Source organism: Ciconia boyciana, chromosome 4 (genome assembly GCF_034638445.1).
Source record: "Ciconia boyciana chromosome 4, ASM3463844v1, whole genome shotgun sequence".
NCBI lineage: Eukaryota > Metazoa > Chordata > Aves > Ciconiiformes > Ciconiidae > Ciconia > Ciconia boyciana.
In genome coordinates this window covers 52,937,698-52,955,862 of record NC_132937.1, presented here as the reverse complement: position 1 = coordinate 52,955,862, position 18,165 = coordinate 52,937,698, and the positions used below count along the sequence as shown (strand labels likewise).

Sequence of the window (18,165 nt, the reverse complement as noted above, 5' to 3'; positions counted from 1 at the left end):
ACCTTTCTATTAATTTCAACGCTGGTATAATCATCTCTCACTATGTATTCAGCCAAGTGTATATATACATTTTACCTATGCCAAGAAGTTAATTAGTAAGGTAAAAATAGAACTGCAAAAAGTCTGTGGTGTCTATGTGTATGAACATACATGTGTCTGTGTGAGTGTAGACATGTAAAATTACCTGCAGGTAATGCAGCCACAGGAGTCAATGGAGCTTCTCACACAAAGTGGGAGTTTAAAACAGCTGATTTCATGACAAAAGTTCAAGGTTTACACTGTATGTTTATAGTGTATGTTTGTGTAGACTCTCCTTATTTTCTGAATAGGTGGTTTTAAATTGGGAGGTTTTAAAGCTGAATTGAAAGCTTGAAATTTGTAAAGCCTAAAGGCCCTCAGGAAATGAAGACTCATCTTCACAATCCTCCCCAATTAAGCTCCTAAAAATTAGAGTGATCTTTGTGTCCATCTTCTATTGTGGCCTGTTTGTATCATCCAACATAATCATCTTGACACCCATCACTTGTTCTATCTGACCCAGAAGTTTAAGACCAGATGTACCCTAACATATCCTGACACATCTCTTCCTAACATACGGTCAGCAAAAATGAGGAGGCAGGCTCAGGGTGATTAACCATGACATTACGTTATAGATCTAATGTAGTACGTGTGTATGTGGGTCCATATCTATACAAATAATAGAGTCAAGTGTGTTTAGAGTTGGAAAAAGATTCAAGGTTCTGTCTTGTATCCTTGGAGGTTAATTTAATATGATTTAGAGATTAAAAGATTTTCTCCATCTGAAATTGTGAGAGAGCTACCCACACATATAAAATAAAAATAAAAACAAGGCTGTATGGGCAAAGAAGGAACAGCATCACTGTATGCTGTATGGGTTGGGCTTACTTGTCTACTGCCTGGCTTAGAGCTGTAAGCGTGCAGTGGTATCTCTATACTCACTGACTTCCTTGTACACATTGTCACAGGAGGCTTGGCTTAATCAGTTGTGAGCTGAAAAAAGTAATATAAATTGGAACCTTTTGTCATGAAATATTTAAATGTGGATATGATTTAATGGCTTTGGGGAGAAAATTTAACGTGAGAGATTGTAAGAAACAAGAAATCGATTACATGTAAGAAAGGACTTGAACCTCTAATCAAGTATTACCATATACAGAGAGATCCCTAGCTAGTTATAGCTTAATTCAAAGGGGATAATGGTTAGATTTTTTGTTAATTTTAAGTTTTATCAAAAAATGACATTCCTATTCGCTCTTTATCTAGTTTTGCATAATACATACTTACAATGATTTATGGAAAGCCATCACTATGTAAATATTGAAGCATATGCTACACAGTATCCGTAAGTAGTGTGTTTTCTATGAAATATAGGCATCTGTGCAATTTTTCTTTGCTTTTGCTGGGGGAGAAGAGCCAAACAACTTCTTGCTGAAAATTAACAAGATATAGCTTAATATAGGCAAGGATCATTTAAGAGCAGCTTTCTGATTCCCTGCTGTTTCTATGACAGCAAGGGTAACCCATGATAATGACACCCTTGACTGCCAGTTTCCCTGATCAGTGGGACTTAGCAGCTGCTGAAGATCTGGCCCTCCTCATTGCAAATCCTTAAACTAAATGAAACAAAGGGTGGTGGCGTCTCATTGAGAGGTAGCTCATGTAGCCAGCTGCTGGCTTCTCTGAGTTAAGCTGTGGAATAACTCCCCGAAAGCATACCGGGAGACCCTGCATTGAGATGATGTCTGCCTGTTCTGTGCATGCAAAGAGCTGGGTGTGCTGCCGCTGGGTGAGGGACTGTGTGATACCACCTTCCACTTACATGTGGGAGTTTGTTACAGGATCTGTACCTACAATTCTCATGAGTTATTGTTGTGCTGGCTGTATTTAATTTTTATTTACTTAAATATCCGTTTTTGTAAAGCAACCATCTGTTACATAAGCCTGTGAGTGATTTACAAATTAAAGCAAAAACAAAACAAATTACTACCAGTAGTACATTACAAAGCAGCCTGCAGCTGGCTGCAGACAGGAATCCTAATTCAATACATGTAAGCAGTGTAAATTACACAATGTTATTTCCATCTTCAAACAATGCAAGTTACAGTTAGAAGGAATGAATACTTGTGGCTTGGGATTAGAAATGCGTGCATGTAGATTGGGTCAGAGGTGACAGTGAAGGCCTGGAGACCAAAATCTGAACTGAGTCTGGTTTTGCAGTTCCAGGTAGGAATTACTCAAACGTAGAACTGGTATAGCTGGCTGGAAGTTGTGGGAGAAGTAGTTGTAAGAAGGTCACACTCATGAGGAGAGTAACGAAAGTTAGCTGGATGGGAAAAAAATATAATCTTAGAGCTTTAAAATATGAACCTGTCCTTTAATTGTTTGTTTGTGGTGTTGGTGTTTTTTTCCTCTCTCCCTTCTCCCCGCTTTGGTTTTGTTTTGTTTTGTTGTTGGGTGGGGTTTTTTGATGTTCTGGATGATTTCTACTAGATAGCACTGACTGCCTGTAAAATACTGCTCCATCAGACAGGTAGAACTGGGAGGGCATAGAAATCAGAGATGTCCACAGTGCTTAAAGGTGTTCAAAGGTGGGGACATTTCCTGACTAATGCTTCAAACCATGACCAGCATCTGCATCATGGTGTTTCCTTCATCACTGTGTAAATACATGCTGAACATTTTCTGCATAGAGATGGTTTCTGGGGCTTTCCATCTGGGTCAGCTGGGTAAGATTTTCCATCATTAATTGCTGTTGAGGGTTTCATAGTCTTGTAAGGTTTGATTGTGAATGGTCATGTGTGGAGCCTTTCTAAAGATTTTACAGTCACATCTAAGGTACTGAAACATACATGGCATTGACCTTCATCATTAACTTTGTATCCAGAGAGGTGACACAGATCAGAACTGAAATATTAAAACCGCCTGTAATCAAATAAATATATGCTTCACTATTTGGGGCAAATTACATTTTCCAGTAGTCTAGAAAATATGAAGGGAGAGAAGAATCAATTCTCTGAAGACTGAAGATAATAAAATAAATAAATAAATAAGACCTGGGAAAAAAAGAAAGGTATTTGCAGGCTTCATAATCAAACAAGAGCTAGTAGTTTTTGCAATAGTGTGTAGTCCAAAGTGTTTGGATAAGGTTCTGAAGCTGAGATTCAAGATTTAAAAAGATTAGAGACACTACAGTGGAGTATCTTGCAAGGCTTTCAAACTGTTTAATGCATGAGGAAGCATTGGAAAAATTCTGGTTTGATAGCCTGCAACAGTGCTTGTTGGTTATAGTTACTGTGCTGATGTTATGCCCAGCATTTGCCCAAAAGGAAAGATGCCAATAAAATGATGCATTCATTATATAAGTATTTTAATGTGTTTTTATCAATACATGCTGGAATGGATTGCCTGACATTACATTGCAGAATTTTTAAGTCCTACCTTCAGGCAAATCTCATGCTTACTAGCAAAAATGAAAGTGTGAAATGCTTTTTAATGTATATTTAACAACAGATAGTCTAGTGATTACTGATGTGTATTCTCTCTGGATTTTTCCCTTGCTATCAGAAGGCAATGTTAAGAGACAACATTTTTACACATTTATGCTATCTACATCCATCAGATGCTTACTTTTTACATATTTTAACTATCATTTATAACAAGGCTGCAAAAAAGTAATCTCTTAAGTCTAAACCATACCAAGATTGCAAGCTTACAATCAATTGCCAGTAATAGTCCAGTTATGCTTAAAACCAGTGCCCCAATTTCTACCTTTTGATGCAAGTTTATAATGGATATGTTTTTCAGTATTGTTGTCATGGGGAAAAAAAAGAAAAAAAAAAAGGAGTAAGGTACAAGTATTATGTGCTATTTTTAAGATGTTTTGCCTTGCATCAAAATGAGATGGCCCATGAGTGACTTCAGTCTTATGTCTGCTTGTATTTAAGAAGCAAATCTATCAAATGTATTTATTTAGCTCTTTCTTATAGTGTCACTACTTAATAGCGATTAAGGTACAATTTTCTATATTTTACAATGCAGTGCACAGCAACAGTTCATGTTTTATGCTAATGTATGCTAAACAATAGCATTGTACATAGATCACTGTTGTTAAAATAAAAGTATTGAAAGCATTTTAGGTCACAGAGCCCCATAGTCTACATTTTGTTTGCTCTGACATTATTAAACTCAATCTGCTGCTCTGACTGTGACTCTGGTTGCTATATTTGCATGGCTGGAAAGTTTGCATTTTTTGGTCGAGTTCTATTAACGCTGTTTGCATGGGTTTTTTTGAGCTTAGTGTTTCATGTTCAGGCAGCAGAGCACCTTCTACTGAATTCAATAATTATGCAGAATCAATAAGTTTTTTCTTTGTGTTTGTCTTTGTTGTTTCTTTGATATGGCCTCTAGGATGCTGCAGGCAAGGTGCTGGACCGCTGGGCCATCATGTCCAGGGAAGAAGAGATCATTACCCTTCAGCAGTTCCTGAGATTTGGAGAAACCAAATCCATCGTGGAGCTGATGGCAATTCAAGAAAAAGAAGGGCAGGCTGTGGCTGTGCCATCTTCAAAGACGGATTCAGATATAAGGACTTTTATTGAAAGCAATAATCGCACCAGGAGCCCAAGTCTCCTTGCTCACCTGGAGAATAGCAACCCTTCCAGCATTCATCATTTTGAAAACATCCCAAATAGCCTTGCATTCCTGCTTCCATTCCAGTACATAAATCCAGTCTCTGCTCCGCTGCTGGGGCTGCCTCCAAACGGCCTCCTGCTGGAACAGCCAGCAATGAGGCTCCGTGAACCAAGCCTTACGACCCAAAATGAATATAACGAAAGCAGTGAATCTGAAGTTTCCCCTACACCTTTCAAGAATGAGCAAACATCCAGCAGGAATGCTTTGACCAGCATCACAAATGTTGAGCCCAAAACTGAGCCAGCCTGCGTCTCTCCTGTTCAGACGCCTACACCTGTCAATGATTTATCAAAAACAGAACACACTAAAAGCTCGTTCCGCATTCACAGAATGAGGAGAATGGGGTCGGCCTCCAGGAAAGGAAGAGTGTTTTGCAATGCATGTGGCAAAACTTTCTATGACAAAGGTACTCTTAAAATCCACTACAATGCTGTTCACCTGAAAATCAAGCACCGGTGCACTATTGAGGGCTGCAACATGGTCTTCAGCTCTCTCAGAAGCCGCAATCGCCACAGTGCTAACCCCAATCCCCGCCTCCACATGCCTATGCTAAGGAATAACCGCGACAAAGATCTAATTCGTGCTACATCAGGTGCTGCCACTCCGGTCATAGCAAGTACAAAATCCAACCTAACTTTAACAAGCCCTGGCCGTCCACCGATGGGGTTTACCACTCCCCCTCTAGATCCTGTACTACAGAACCCTCTTCCCAGTCAGCTGGTGTTCCCAGCTTTAAAGACTGTCCAACCTGTTCCTCCTTTTTACAGAAATTTACTTACTCCTGGAGAGATGGTGAGTCCTCCAACCTCACTCCCTACCAGTCCAATAATACCAGCAGTGAGTGGCATGGAGCAACATCCCCCTCCTCCTTCAGAGTCATCAGTACCTTCAGTGCTGATGCCCACCCCAGAGCCTAATGCTGACCTTGCCCCCAAGAAGAAACCAAGGAAGTCGAGCATGCCAGTTAAAATTGAAAAGGAAGTTATCGATACTGCCGATGAGTTTGATGATGAAGACGAAGAGGTGAATGACAGCAGCACGATGGTGAATGACATTGGTCATGACAATCACTGCCATTCTCAGGAGGAAATGAGTCCAGGCCTGTCTGTGAAAGACTTTTCCAAAAGTGACAGAAGCAGATGCATTTCCAGACCAGACATAAGAAGGGCAGACAGCATGACATCAGAAGACCAGGAGCATGAGAGAGACTATGAAAATGAGTCAGAGTCATCAGAGCCCAAATTGTGTGAGGAATCCATGGAAGGCGATGATCGCCTCCACGAACCTGGTGAAAAATCTATGATGCACAGTGACAGACCAGATGAAAACCACAATGACTCTTCCAACCAAGATGTCATTAAGGTGAAGGAAGAGTATACAGACCCTACATATGATATGTTCTACATGAGCCAATATGGACTGTACAATGGAGGCAGTGCCAGTATGGCTGCCCTTCATGAAAGTTTCGCTTCTACATTCAACTACAGCAGCCCTCAGAAGTTCTCCCCAGAAGGTGAAATGTGCTCCAGCCCAGACCCCAAGATCTGCTATGTGTGCAAGAAAAGTTTCAAGAGTTCCTACAGTGTGAAGCTTCACTACAGAAATGTTCATTTAAAAGAGATGCATGTCTGCACAGTGGCTGGCTGTAACGCTGCGTTCCCATCACGGAGAAGCAGAGACAGGTCAGTAAATATTAATTGATTTTCTACATTATTAAATGTGTTGAATTATGTAAGAATAGGCAGTTTAGGATATATGAAGAAATAGAGAGATGCACAGTAATGACAAGTGACAATCGTGTTCCCATGACATTGAGAGAGTTTTATCACTTTAAGACTTTCATTGTTGCTTGGCATTCAGAATAGTATATATTGTGTCATCCTCTTAAGTGACTGGCTAGATAATAAATGCCATTATTCTTTCTGTGTGCCTGTGAACATGTATATTGTACCTCTGTTTATAAGCTGCAGCTTTTATTACATTTATTTTCTTCTCCCTGCAACTTTTAAAACAAGAAAAGCTTCTATTAAAAATATAGTAAATTATATACAATACAAATATCTCCATGCATGCGTATCAAACCATAGAACTAGGAAGGAGGGGAAGGGATGGATGGACGGTTGGATGAATGGATGGAGAGAGAGAACGGAAGGACTGGAATAAAAGAATTATCTCCATCCCCATAGGGTCATATAAAAGCAAACAGGAAGCATTAGAAGACTATTCTTTCTTCTCTTCAATTTTTAAAACTAGCTGCTATGTTGTAGCAAGAACAAGTAAATATTAAGAAAACAGTTGTCTCTTTCTTTAGTAGAACTTATACACCTCTCTATCCACTATGGTCATTTAGTCTACTTTATCTTCTTTTCTGCATGTGAGCAACTCCCTTACCCACTGATGGGAATTATGCACACTCAGAGAGGAGAGGCTAGACCCCTACATATTTTTAAGATCAACCAGGCTATATTGTGCTGGCCCTTCAGATGACATCATGCCCTAGCTATGCTGCATCAATACTGAAACAGTTGTGCTTAAACAGAAGCAGCTGGTCCTTAAACTCTTAGGTTGGTTTTTTTTTATACTCTATTCTTTTTGATTCCTGAGGAAAATGTAATATAAATGGAATTTGTCAAGGTGGTAGGATAACACAGTTATTTCATACTTGTGGATAAAAGCTCTCGCATGAGATGATGATCATATTGTCACATAACAAAATCTTTCTGGTTCATGGAGTGATGGTGAGATTGGGTCATCTCTTTTCCTTTACTTGTGTTTCATATTTTTTCATTATGTTGTAAAAGTTCAGCAGACACAGGAAGGAAATTAAACCTAGCTAAACATTTCACACACAGCTCCTCTTTTTTTTTTTCATTGAAATTGATGTGGTTTGAAAGTGAATATATCATGTCATATAAAATGAAAGCAAGTTAGTGTTGAGGATACTGAGGAGCCAAAATTCACTCTTTTGATGGAGAGTCCAGTCCCCAAATATCTCATGTCTTCTGTTACCAGTTATGAAATCCATTAAACAGAAAAATAGGAACACACATAAGAATACAAGTTCAAAACAGATAAGAAGGACAATCTAGAAAGTTTGCATTTCAGTAAGATAAAACCACTGGACATGAAACAGGTAAAACTAAGGCTCCCTTTCTGGGGTATCCTGAGTCTTGAGTTTGACAAGGGAATCATGTGAATCAGTGGCATAATCTATGCTAAGTTTAGATGTGTGCAACACCCTTCAGTTCCTGAAATTGCACAGGTTTTGTTAGTCAAGAATTTGGCTTGGCTGGTCTGTTTCCTCAAGTGAATTATGAAAAGTCAGTCATGTACGAAGCAAACAGCTTTGCATTCAGCATGTAAAGTAAGAAGTGGCTAGCTTCAGAATTTGGAACTTTATGCAATGTATTAAATTGCAGCAGGAATCCATTGATAAATCATGCTAATAATAAAGTTAGCATAGTAAAGATTTACATGTTCTAAGAAAGAGATGACTGTGATGACATACATAAAATATTTCTGAAACAAGATCATTAAAAAAGGGCACATTTTGAAAATATTTTGTGAACTATGTAGGATACTCCTATTAAGCTTATTGAAAGCAAGCCATAAAATAAAAATCTGATTCAGGAACTTAAAATGCAGGCTGCATATTTAAAGATAAAATCATTATTTACATATCATTTTTAGTTGTGTAAGGCACGAGACCTTCTTTTTATATCATTCCACTAGTAACATTCAGAATATGTTTCAGTTATGTGGTGCACTTGGGACAAAAGAAATTCATAGACATATTATATATTTTAATTGCAAAGATTTAAGAGTGGTTATACACTTCAAAAAATTCAAAGGTGTGGTACAGTTTGTGTGCCCATTCAGGCTTCATGTTTTTGTAAATTCATTAGCACCCCTAATTTGCAACAGTTGTCTGGAAATGCCTTGAAAGAACCGAGTAATACCATTCTTGTTTCTTAGGGTTCTTGATAATTCTTTCAGATACTTGAGTGAGAAACATCTTCAAACCTTCCCTGGGCTATCCATTCTTATCCAGAAATGCAATGCCTAGGAATGTGCAGAAATGAAAGCATATGTACAGCATATAAAAGAAAGTGGATGAAAGATTTAAGTAAACATTTTAATGTTATTTTCTAATACTTCCTCAAAAAAGAAGGGTTTTTTTTAAATAAAGTTAGGAAGTAAAAGTTAAATTAATATATTATCTTTTTTTTTTTTTTTTGCAAACTGTTTAATTGCCCTAAAGATTTTTCAATTCAATTTGGTTTTATTTTTTGCTGATATTCCTTTTGAATATATACATTTATTTTAGAGAGAGTCATTACCTACGTATACAATTTCTAGCTCTTCAGATTATGGACAGCACCTCAAAGATAACTGGATGACTAAATTAATAGCATTGCAAAGTGAGAACTTCCTCCAGCCACTTAAATCAATTTCACTTAAAAGCTCAGAAGCATTTGGCTATTAATTGCTGTACAAGAAATAAGAAATAGCTACCTAAAGCACACAATAATAATTCCTGGATAATATTTGTCATGTATTAGTGTTCCATTTTGAACACATTATAAAAAGTCTGTGTGATTTGCTTGTGTTGTGAGTCACATAATCTTTGACTAGCTAGAGAAGCTTAGAATTTCTTTGCTTTGAAAATTAAAATTAAATAATTTTTTCAGTACTACCTTCTTAATGAAATCAGAGTTCTAGCTATCCCATAGCTTGTAGAGTCTTGTGAATTTATTATCTTTATTTTTAGTAATTTTATTAATCATATTACTAGTATTGTATTTATAATGTTGTTAATCCTATTATAACTAGTTAGAGGTCTAAAACTCTAGTTATGTCCTAAAAGAAAATGCAAGCTTACGTGGAGATAAATAACATTGGCTGATCCTTTTTGTTTCCTTTAGAGGCATCTGATATGGCTTAAGACATTTTCCAATGCAATTCTAGTTAATCAAAGGTTTTACTATATTCACCCTGTCCTGTACATACACAAAACTCCCGACCTCTTGACAGTGGATGTAGCTGTTGTAAAATGGGCTTTGCAAGGGTGGGGTTGTGGTACAAACTGCTGGTTACCAGAGGCAGTAGATCATGTCAGGAGCAAACGCAGTGCTGCTTTGACTGAAGGAGGGTTTTTTATCCATGTCACAGCTGCAACCTGCTGTTGTGGAATACATCCTGTAGCAATTCGTGTTAAGGGTTGACTAAATCCCGCTTCACCATTCCTACATCATTTGTGCCAAGGTCAACTCCTGTATAAATATCCTTCTGCCAGAAAGGTTGGAATATCTTCTGAGATCTTTGACTAAACACTGTTATTCCTTGTATATTGGGGTGAAGATAACCAGAAGATTCAGGAGTCCCACCTCACATGTGTTTTGTCAACACAGGGCAGAGGAAAGCAAAGGAGAGTCCCAGCCCTTACTGTCGATGACCCAGTAATTCTGTTTTCCCTTCTACAAATTAGACAGTGTTGCTTTTGAATAGTCAAGCTCCACTGAGCCTAGATTTTTTAAAAAGGGCCTCTTTTCATCACCTTCTGAGCTATAAGTAACATCACTCATCAAAGCAACCTTATACATACCTATATGTTTGATCTTTCCCCCAAACAGAGAAGTCTTTCTGTCTTTCTTTTCCTGGAAGCACTACACTTGTGAAAACCACTTTTTCTTCCATTCTTCACCAGCCACTCCCTGAATTAGGTCTTCATCCATTTCTATTTCTGTATTTACTTCAGGTGTCCTTTCTTCTAAAGGCAAGATGTTCAGGTTACATCTTGTTGCGAGAAGGCAATGGGGAGTAAATATGAAAAGAGACTATATTAAAAATTATGTCAGTGGTCAGAAGCAATGTCATAAGCCTCCTTTTGAACAGAAAGACATCTTTGCCAAACAAATTTTTAGATGAAAAAGAGAGAGAAGGGAAGAAGGTAAGTTCCTGTGAGAACTGTGCACTTGAATGTAAAAAATTGTCCTTGTAAAGTGAATTATCTCTGGACTCAGAGGAGGTCTGTCCTGTGAGTGAAGAGAAAGGGCCCATGACCCCAGTGGTTAGATTCCTATAGGGATCGGGTTCCCAGTCTCATCTGTGAGTCCTGCCCCAGCAGATACTGACTTTGCCTTACAAAGAGATAGGTATGATTTGTTCTTGAAGCCAGCACTGAGGTACAGCTGCTCGGGGAATGATCCTGAGCTGTGGCTGAGCCATGAGGATGGGAGGAGGGAATAGTTATTTCTTGTCCAAAGAGGACAGCAATGCCAAAGTTTCATCTAAGAGTCTGTGTGGGAGTGCGCATGCGGAGGTGAAGGTCTGGAAGGTGAAGCTTAGAGCAGTTGGCTTCATTTCTGGCTCTCACCTTTAAGAGCCAAGAATTTTGTGGTCAAAAACATTGATGAAAGAGGAGGTGGGTGGACCTTCAGTAAATCTTGTTGAGAAGCTACTGTCAGATCTTAAGGAGAAATACAGCCATCTTCTCTGTCAGCCTTAGTGCACCCTAAATCCCCATTTCACCTCAGTACTGGCACTATTAAAATCTGCATTTCTTAAGCTAGGACACAAGCGTTAGTAACGTTACCATGTTTTCCTTTCTCTCAATGTATGCAAAATAAATTAATTCTCAGTGTACCCGTTCAGAGGAACAAAGCAAGAACTTTTCACTTTGTCTTTCTGCTGTTAAAGTAGAACTATTAATTACTCAGGTTTGTCTTTAAATTTTCTCACAAAGTGAGCGTGTGTGTGTGTGTGTGTGTGTGTGTTCCACAAGATGGGAAAGGTGATTGAGCCCCATGAATAAATTTAAAAACAACAAAATATCTGCTCAGGGTGACTTATAAATAAATATGAGGCAACTATTGGTACCAAGTGTGATCATGCCACTTGATTGCTAGTTAAATCAGTCCAGATTTAAACATGTAAACTCCTTGATTCGTATGGAGCAAGACATCTGTAGGTGGTTTATTAAAACTTGCTGATGTCTCCAGAACTAAATTTGTGTGGATATAGGCCTCTGGGTAGCTGTATTGAAAAAGCAGAGACATACTTTTTGTCTGGTTACCTGACTTCCAGCTCTGTACAGGTGTGCTTGAATAAATTAACGTCAGTTACCTATGATGAGCCACTGCATACATTATCAAGGGAGGTGAAGATTTGAGAAAGCTGCTGCCTGCCTCCTGTTATCACCTCCTTGACACAACAGCACCCATTTTTTCATCATCCTACTATATTTGGAATCTTCTACAGATAACTTTTTAGAGAATTATTTTCTATAAATGCACTCAATTCTAGGAACAGATAGCTCCAAGAAATAAGATATTTCACACCAGTCCATGATAATTATTACTGTATTTCCCCTAATATAATTAACTGTCATATACAGCTTGAATTTCTTCCAATAAGAACAAGGAAATCAGGTTTTAAGGCATTAGGTGTTTGATGAACCATTTGTCAAGAGACAAAAGGGCTTTTCTATATATTTTTTAAAATATAAACATATTTACACCTATACTACTGTTTCTGGACATGATGCAGTTCATTAAGAGACTAGCTGCATATCCAACACAATTGTATGAACCATTAGGTTTTCTCTTGCAGAGTCACTAAGATGTGTGTCATTGCTAATGTTCACATACCTCTTCCTTACCCAAGAGAACCTGGATCATAAAAAAGCATTTTATGCCACCCCTAACACAGAGCTAACCTCTTCCCTGAGTAGTCATGTTGAACACAGACTACCTGTCATATTCCATACTCACCAATGTGAACAAGACAAGCAGAATTAAAACTAGAATGCATAGAACTAATTTCTTCATAAGATTTTTTTTTTTTTTAAATAAAATAAATAAATTAAAACAAGCCCTAAAGAGGCTACTTATGTGAGTAAAGATTGCAGGATCAGCTCTGGCATGGAGGGAGGTCTTTTCCAACTACACATATCCATTTGTTTTGGGTTTGAGTTGGAGGTGGTGGTTGTTTTTTAAAACAATCTGCTGCCTTCATTATCTTGTTCTCTTTTGGTACACAAAATGGTATCACTTTGAGAGTGAGACTATAGTTTCTAGTACAGGGCAAGAAGACTCATTTTTGTGTGAGCTTGCAAAATAAGTCAAGGATTTTCAGTAAACTGAAAAGTTATTTAAATAAACTGCTACACCAGGATTAAGATAGGTGGTAAGCATACGTAAAGCATTGAAAATACTAGCCAAAAGCAAAACATGCATTGAGCAATATTTTCCCCTGGTATGTGTTGTGACAAATAGTGTAAATGTTTAATTTGTTTTGTCCAAGTTTCCTGCGCAGATTCTGTGTGTTTTATGTTCGGTGAAAGAGATTATTTGGGAGACGGGACTGGGAACATGAATGCTTATGCGTAATACCCTGGTTGCCCCTAGGTTCCTAGGAAATAACTGGAAGAACCAAAACTCTTCTCCAGAGAGTGGGAGAAAATTGAGTATTTTCCACTTACCTGACTAAATGTAAAGCTGTTCCCCACACACAGAGACATCCTATCTTCCCTAGAGTCTTTTGGAAGTGGGGTAAACAAAACATCTACCTACATCAGTTCCTGCAGAGAAAGGCTCTACCTGTTCTTTTAAACTTAGCAGCAGAATACTATAAGATTTCTGCTACAGTGGAAGAAGCTGTACTTTACAGATACAAGACAGCAGCAGGGCGCTATTCCCAAAAGCCTGGATGTGTGAAAATGGGACAAGACGCTGCAGCCTGAGAGAGGTAGTACTCTCGGGTGGAGGAGTCTAGGGAGAAATAATGAAAGAGGGAGGCAGACACATCTGTGGCAGGAATAGCTATGCGTTTACTGCCCTTTGGAGTTACAGCTCTTGATGAAGGAGAGACACTAAGTAGGCAGGTAAATGCCGTCATATATACATACATGATACATGCATCTGTCAGCTTGTGCTTCTTTGTCTGAAAAGAGAAACTGTCATCTGAAGAGGCAAACTTTACATCAGATCTTATGGTCTAACCAAAGATTACTTGTAGATGAGGCCATTTTCTTCTCCCCTTAATGATGATGATGCTCCTCCCCCTAGATTTGAGCCATTTCATTCATTAGAACATAAACTGAGTGACTGTGCTGGAGCATATCTGAACTAAAGTTAAGTTTACCTGAAAGTAAGAAACCTGGCGAGGCAATTCCTAGAAATGACCTAGAAAAAAAATAACCCAGAAGGGGAAAAAATTACCAGGTGTAGATAACTCCCAATAGCTACAACACTGTTTTGGAGGATAGTGTGCCAGTCCTGTCAGTATATCTAGACAGAAGTAGACATTGTCCACAGTTGGCCTTATCCCAAAGATACAGTCATTCCTAGGGTTTGTGAGGTCATGGGGTATTTTTTTGAAGTAGAATTATGTATCAGTATAGTAAAACAAAGCTCATTTGAGTTCTTATTCCATTGCTTTTTGACAAGATAGTTCTTGACTAGTGGACCCAGATAGATTGTTTAAGAATTACAGGGAGCCTTTTGCTGTAATGGCTTTTGCTGTATGGGCCCTGGGGAAAAGAAATTCCAAAACCCAACTTCTCTAAATCTGGGACACCTTTTCATGGTTATACAAGTTGCTAGTGGTTAGGAAATATGACGGGGAGTAATAGCAACTTTGTAAAGCAGAGCCTATAATTGCTGCAGTTAGAAGCAGTTAAGGGGAAAGATAACCAGACCACTGACTACTTATCTAAGGGCGATCCTGAAGGAAGGGATGCAGTTATCAGTGAGAGTTAAATACTCGACCATGTCAAGGAGAGACTGTGTGCTGTATAGGCACTGCAAGTGCACTGCAAGACACTGTGCATGGCTTTTCAGTACCCCTTAATCCTGACCTGCAGTATTCTCAGTCTTCTGTCCTTTGCCTCTCTTCAGGAAAGATGGCCAGCTGTGCCACACATCATGTACCAGTATTCGTGATAGTATGCTGTAGGGACTACAGTAGAAACCACTCATTCACATCCAGCAGGTACACATAAAATGTTCCCAATGGCACTAGCGATACCTCGGATGGTCTGTCAGGACCTGAGGTAACACAGGACTATGGCAGGTGCAACACCACTTACGTCTCTTCCCATGTTGACCTTTTAATGGCAAACACTGGATATTTCCTGACAGAAGTTTTGAGCCCACCACTTCTAAAGAAAATCTAAGGCTTTTAGTAGTGCTTCCTATTTCCCAGCAACATCTTTTAAATGAGCAGTTTGCCTTGTGCTAAGCAAGTTTTTTTTTGTTTTTTTTTTTTTTAATTAAGAGTTCATTTCGCATTTAAGCTTGCCCTAAAAAGCATTACTTAAAAAGATCTGTCTAAGAAATAATTTAACATTTTTGCCATGAGGCACCTACAAGCTTCATATAAATGGACCTGGAAAAGAAATGAAAGAGTTTTAGATTTGCCAAAAATGTACACTGTCATAAAAAAGAAAGGATTGCAGGACTTTGTTGGCATTGTGTATCAATGTGAAGTGGTTCGTTTTGTATGGGGGAGAGCGGGAGGAGAGAAAGAAAGAATGGGATTGTAATAAGAAGATATTTTTTGCTGTCACTTTGGTTTTGCCTTTTTTTTGGAAGAGAAAGGGAAAAAAAAAGCCCTAAGCTGTATGTCCGTGTCAAACTCTATGAGTCTGAAACATAAGCTGTAAATTACAAGTTTTATAAGTTGTTATTTCCAATGTTACTGATTTTGATTCTAGTGCTTTACAAACTTTATTGCTTATTTTATTAACTAGGGAAAAGTGTTGCCCGCTTCCAGTTCAATACATTTCTCTCCCTCTTCCTCCCTCTCTCTCCCTCCCTCTCTCCTTTTCTTTGTTATGCCAAAATAAAAAAGCAATTACACTTCAGCCACTTACAACTGAAAATACAAACGGGACATAGTTAGTTTTGCTGCCCATAAATCTTACATTGTACTTTGTGTTTAATGCACAAAATGTGGAAATAAAAATAGCCCAAACATGTATATATGCGTGTGTGTCTGTGGATGCATGTACTGAAAGAAAGACCTATATATAGCTGCCTTGGTAGATAAAGATCTAAAAATACAATGGGTAGAAAGAGAACTTGGATTCCCACTCAGAAAAGGTAAATGAGCCCTTGTTTCAAGAAGAAGATGCACACAGATGATATATTATGCAAGACTGAGAATCAAGATTTCATGAGGGGAGGGAGGCAGGCCCTGGCAGGAAGGGTAACAGAACCTGTGCTGGACGTCTCTCAGGTCTGATAGCCAGATAGGGGAGCAGCACTAATTCTGCAGCCTTTTTAGTCTGTTCTGTCACAGAAGGGGCACTGCTGGGTCAGTCAGCTCACTAGTAATTGTGTTTTACAGACTTCTAAAGCAATTGGCTCAGTCAGTCCCAATTCAATAAAAGTGGAGAGCGAGAGTGAGAGCACTTTTGTTCTATTTTTTACTTGAAATTATTTCATTCAGCAGTCTGTCTTTTTTATTACCAGGATTTGACATTAGCACTCCAAGCTATATTAGCATCCATTTCAGCAGTTCAGTAATGGTATTAAAAAAACACTTAACTTCAACGGTGAATGGTTGTATGACAGTACCATAAAAATCCACATTAAAAAAAAACTTATGTATTTGTCCCTGCAAATTATTTTTCACTTGTTTAACCACTTCAAAACTACACTCTCTTGACTGGTGTTTGCAAGAGCTCTAGCAGCAGGAAAGGCTTGTAAAGGAGCTGAGAAGCAACTGCAGCAACAATGGCATAAAGGGAAAAATGAAGACATTTAAAGAAGAAGAAAAATGTATTAGGAACACGCAAGCACACATACATGCACAAGAAGGACCTCTCATTTTGGGTGGGTGCCTGTCATTCATCAACTGAAGTAAGATTTTAAACTCAAATCACTCAAGGTAAAATCTTTGGCATCTTCCACATTTCTGGGATTTAATTTTGAACCCAGCACTCTCCAAGCTTGGGACGGCAGCCTAACTATCTTGGCACTGCAGCACACTCATAAATGACTGCATTAGGTTCTAAATTTTGATTAAACATTCTGTAATTAATCAATGGTAGACATGAAGCAGTTGGCAAGGTCCAGAGCTGCAAAATGTTTAAGACATAAAACATTACAAAGTAATTAGAATGTGCTCCTTCAAGAGAAGGATTGCCTTCAATAAAGAGGTAAATGATAGCATCATGTTTATTGTGGACGTAGGCAGCCAGTGCAATATGATAAACTGCAGGAGATACACATATCAGTAATCATCCACATTATTAGTGTCATTAATCATAATTCTAAAAATATGACAGCAGCAGCCAACTTTTTGACCAATTTTGCCTCTGCCTGTTGGCCGTTATAACTTCACTAATAGACTGCAGAGCTCCTGTGCGTGGCAGTTTGCATTGAGAATGGAAGGTTAATTATATTTGAGCTGCTGATTCCTTCTCTCCTCGGAAAAGACTGAGCACTTTGACAATCCCAGGAGCTCACTGCTGTTAAACCAGTAAAAGTACTTTATTGAAATTTTCTTTGTTGGTCAGGAATGAGTAGATGTTTCAAATGAGATATAAGCGCCAGGCTGGGACGGCCGCTAATGTTTCTTCCAAAATAATCCTTGGACAGCAAGCTGAACTCATACTTCCCTTAGATATCTTTGCACAGTCTCTTGTGGATGGGTAAAAAGTTGAGAATTTAATAACTGCTGACAATAGTATGTATGGAAGAATCTCAGAGGATTGAAATTACTGAGGAGTTGGGGCATCAGTGAAGGGAGGTTATAGGATAATCAGCTATCAGTTGACCTGAAAGGGGTACTTATTTAGTAATGTAAAATTACTAATAGAGGAACCCTGTTGAAGTGCCACATTGTATTTGGTTTTATAGTTCCTCTGGTATTAAATGAATAAAACCAGCATTTTTAGAAAACAAAGCAGTGGGAACGAGAATTACCATTGCATTGTGACCAAAAGAAATGGTTTACATATTTGCTGTGGAACCTGAAACTGTACAAAACTATCCCTGGATCCGAGGGTTTATTATGAATTTGAACTTATAATGCAATCAGTAAAGAGTTTATGAACCTTCTAAGCAAATAATGAGATAACGTGTTGCTGTGCATCAATATTTGGGAGAAAAATACTGGTTTCAAAGCAGAACTGGGGGAAGCTAGCTGTTCTGACTGAGTTTTATCTTTTTTGCATTTACTGAAACTTGAAACTCAGTAAAATTCATCAGTGGGATGCTAAACTGAAGGGACTGTTTGCATAAAATCTTGCAAAATTATCACATTTTACATGGCTATTGTAACAGTAAAAGAAAATGAAGGATCAAAACTTCTGATTACAAAACGTGGATCATGTAATATTTAGATGATTTAGGTTTGAAAATAAATGTTCATTCATGCAGTTTGGCAACAGATGCTACCTGGATGTTGCCTCAGTACTTCTTAAGAGGAAATGATACGCCT

The 18,165-nt window shown here is 38.4% G+C and overlaps 1 protein-coding gene across 10 annotated transcripts in view; it reads left to right on the top strand.

Moving 5' to 3' along the window:
* BNC2 (basonuclin zinc finger protein 2) overlaps positions 1-18,165 on the top strand; it is a 350,887-nt gene that overhangs the window by 296,983 nt on the left and 35,739 nt on the right. For all 10 annotated transcript variants that reach the window (XM_072858929.1, XM_072858923.1, XM_072858925.1 and 7 more), the window contains one exon: positions 4,429-6,395. In XM_072858929.1, coding sequence (XP_072715030.1) covers positions 4,429-6,395 — 1,967 coding nt within the window. The remainder of the gene's footprint in view (positions 1-4,428; positions 6,396-18,165) is intronic.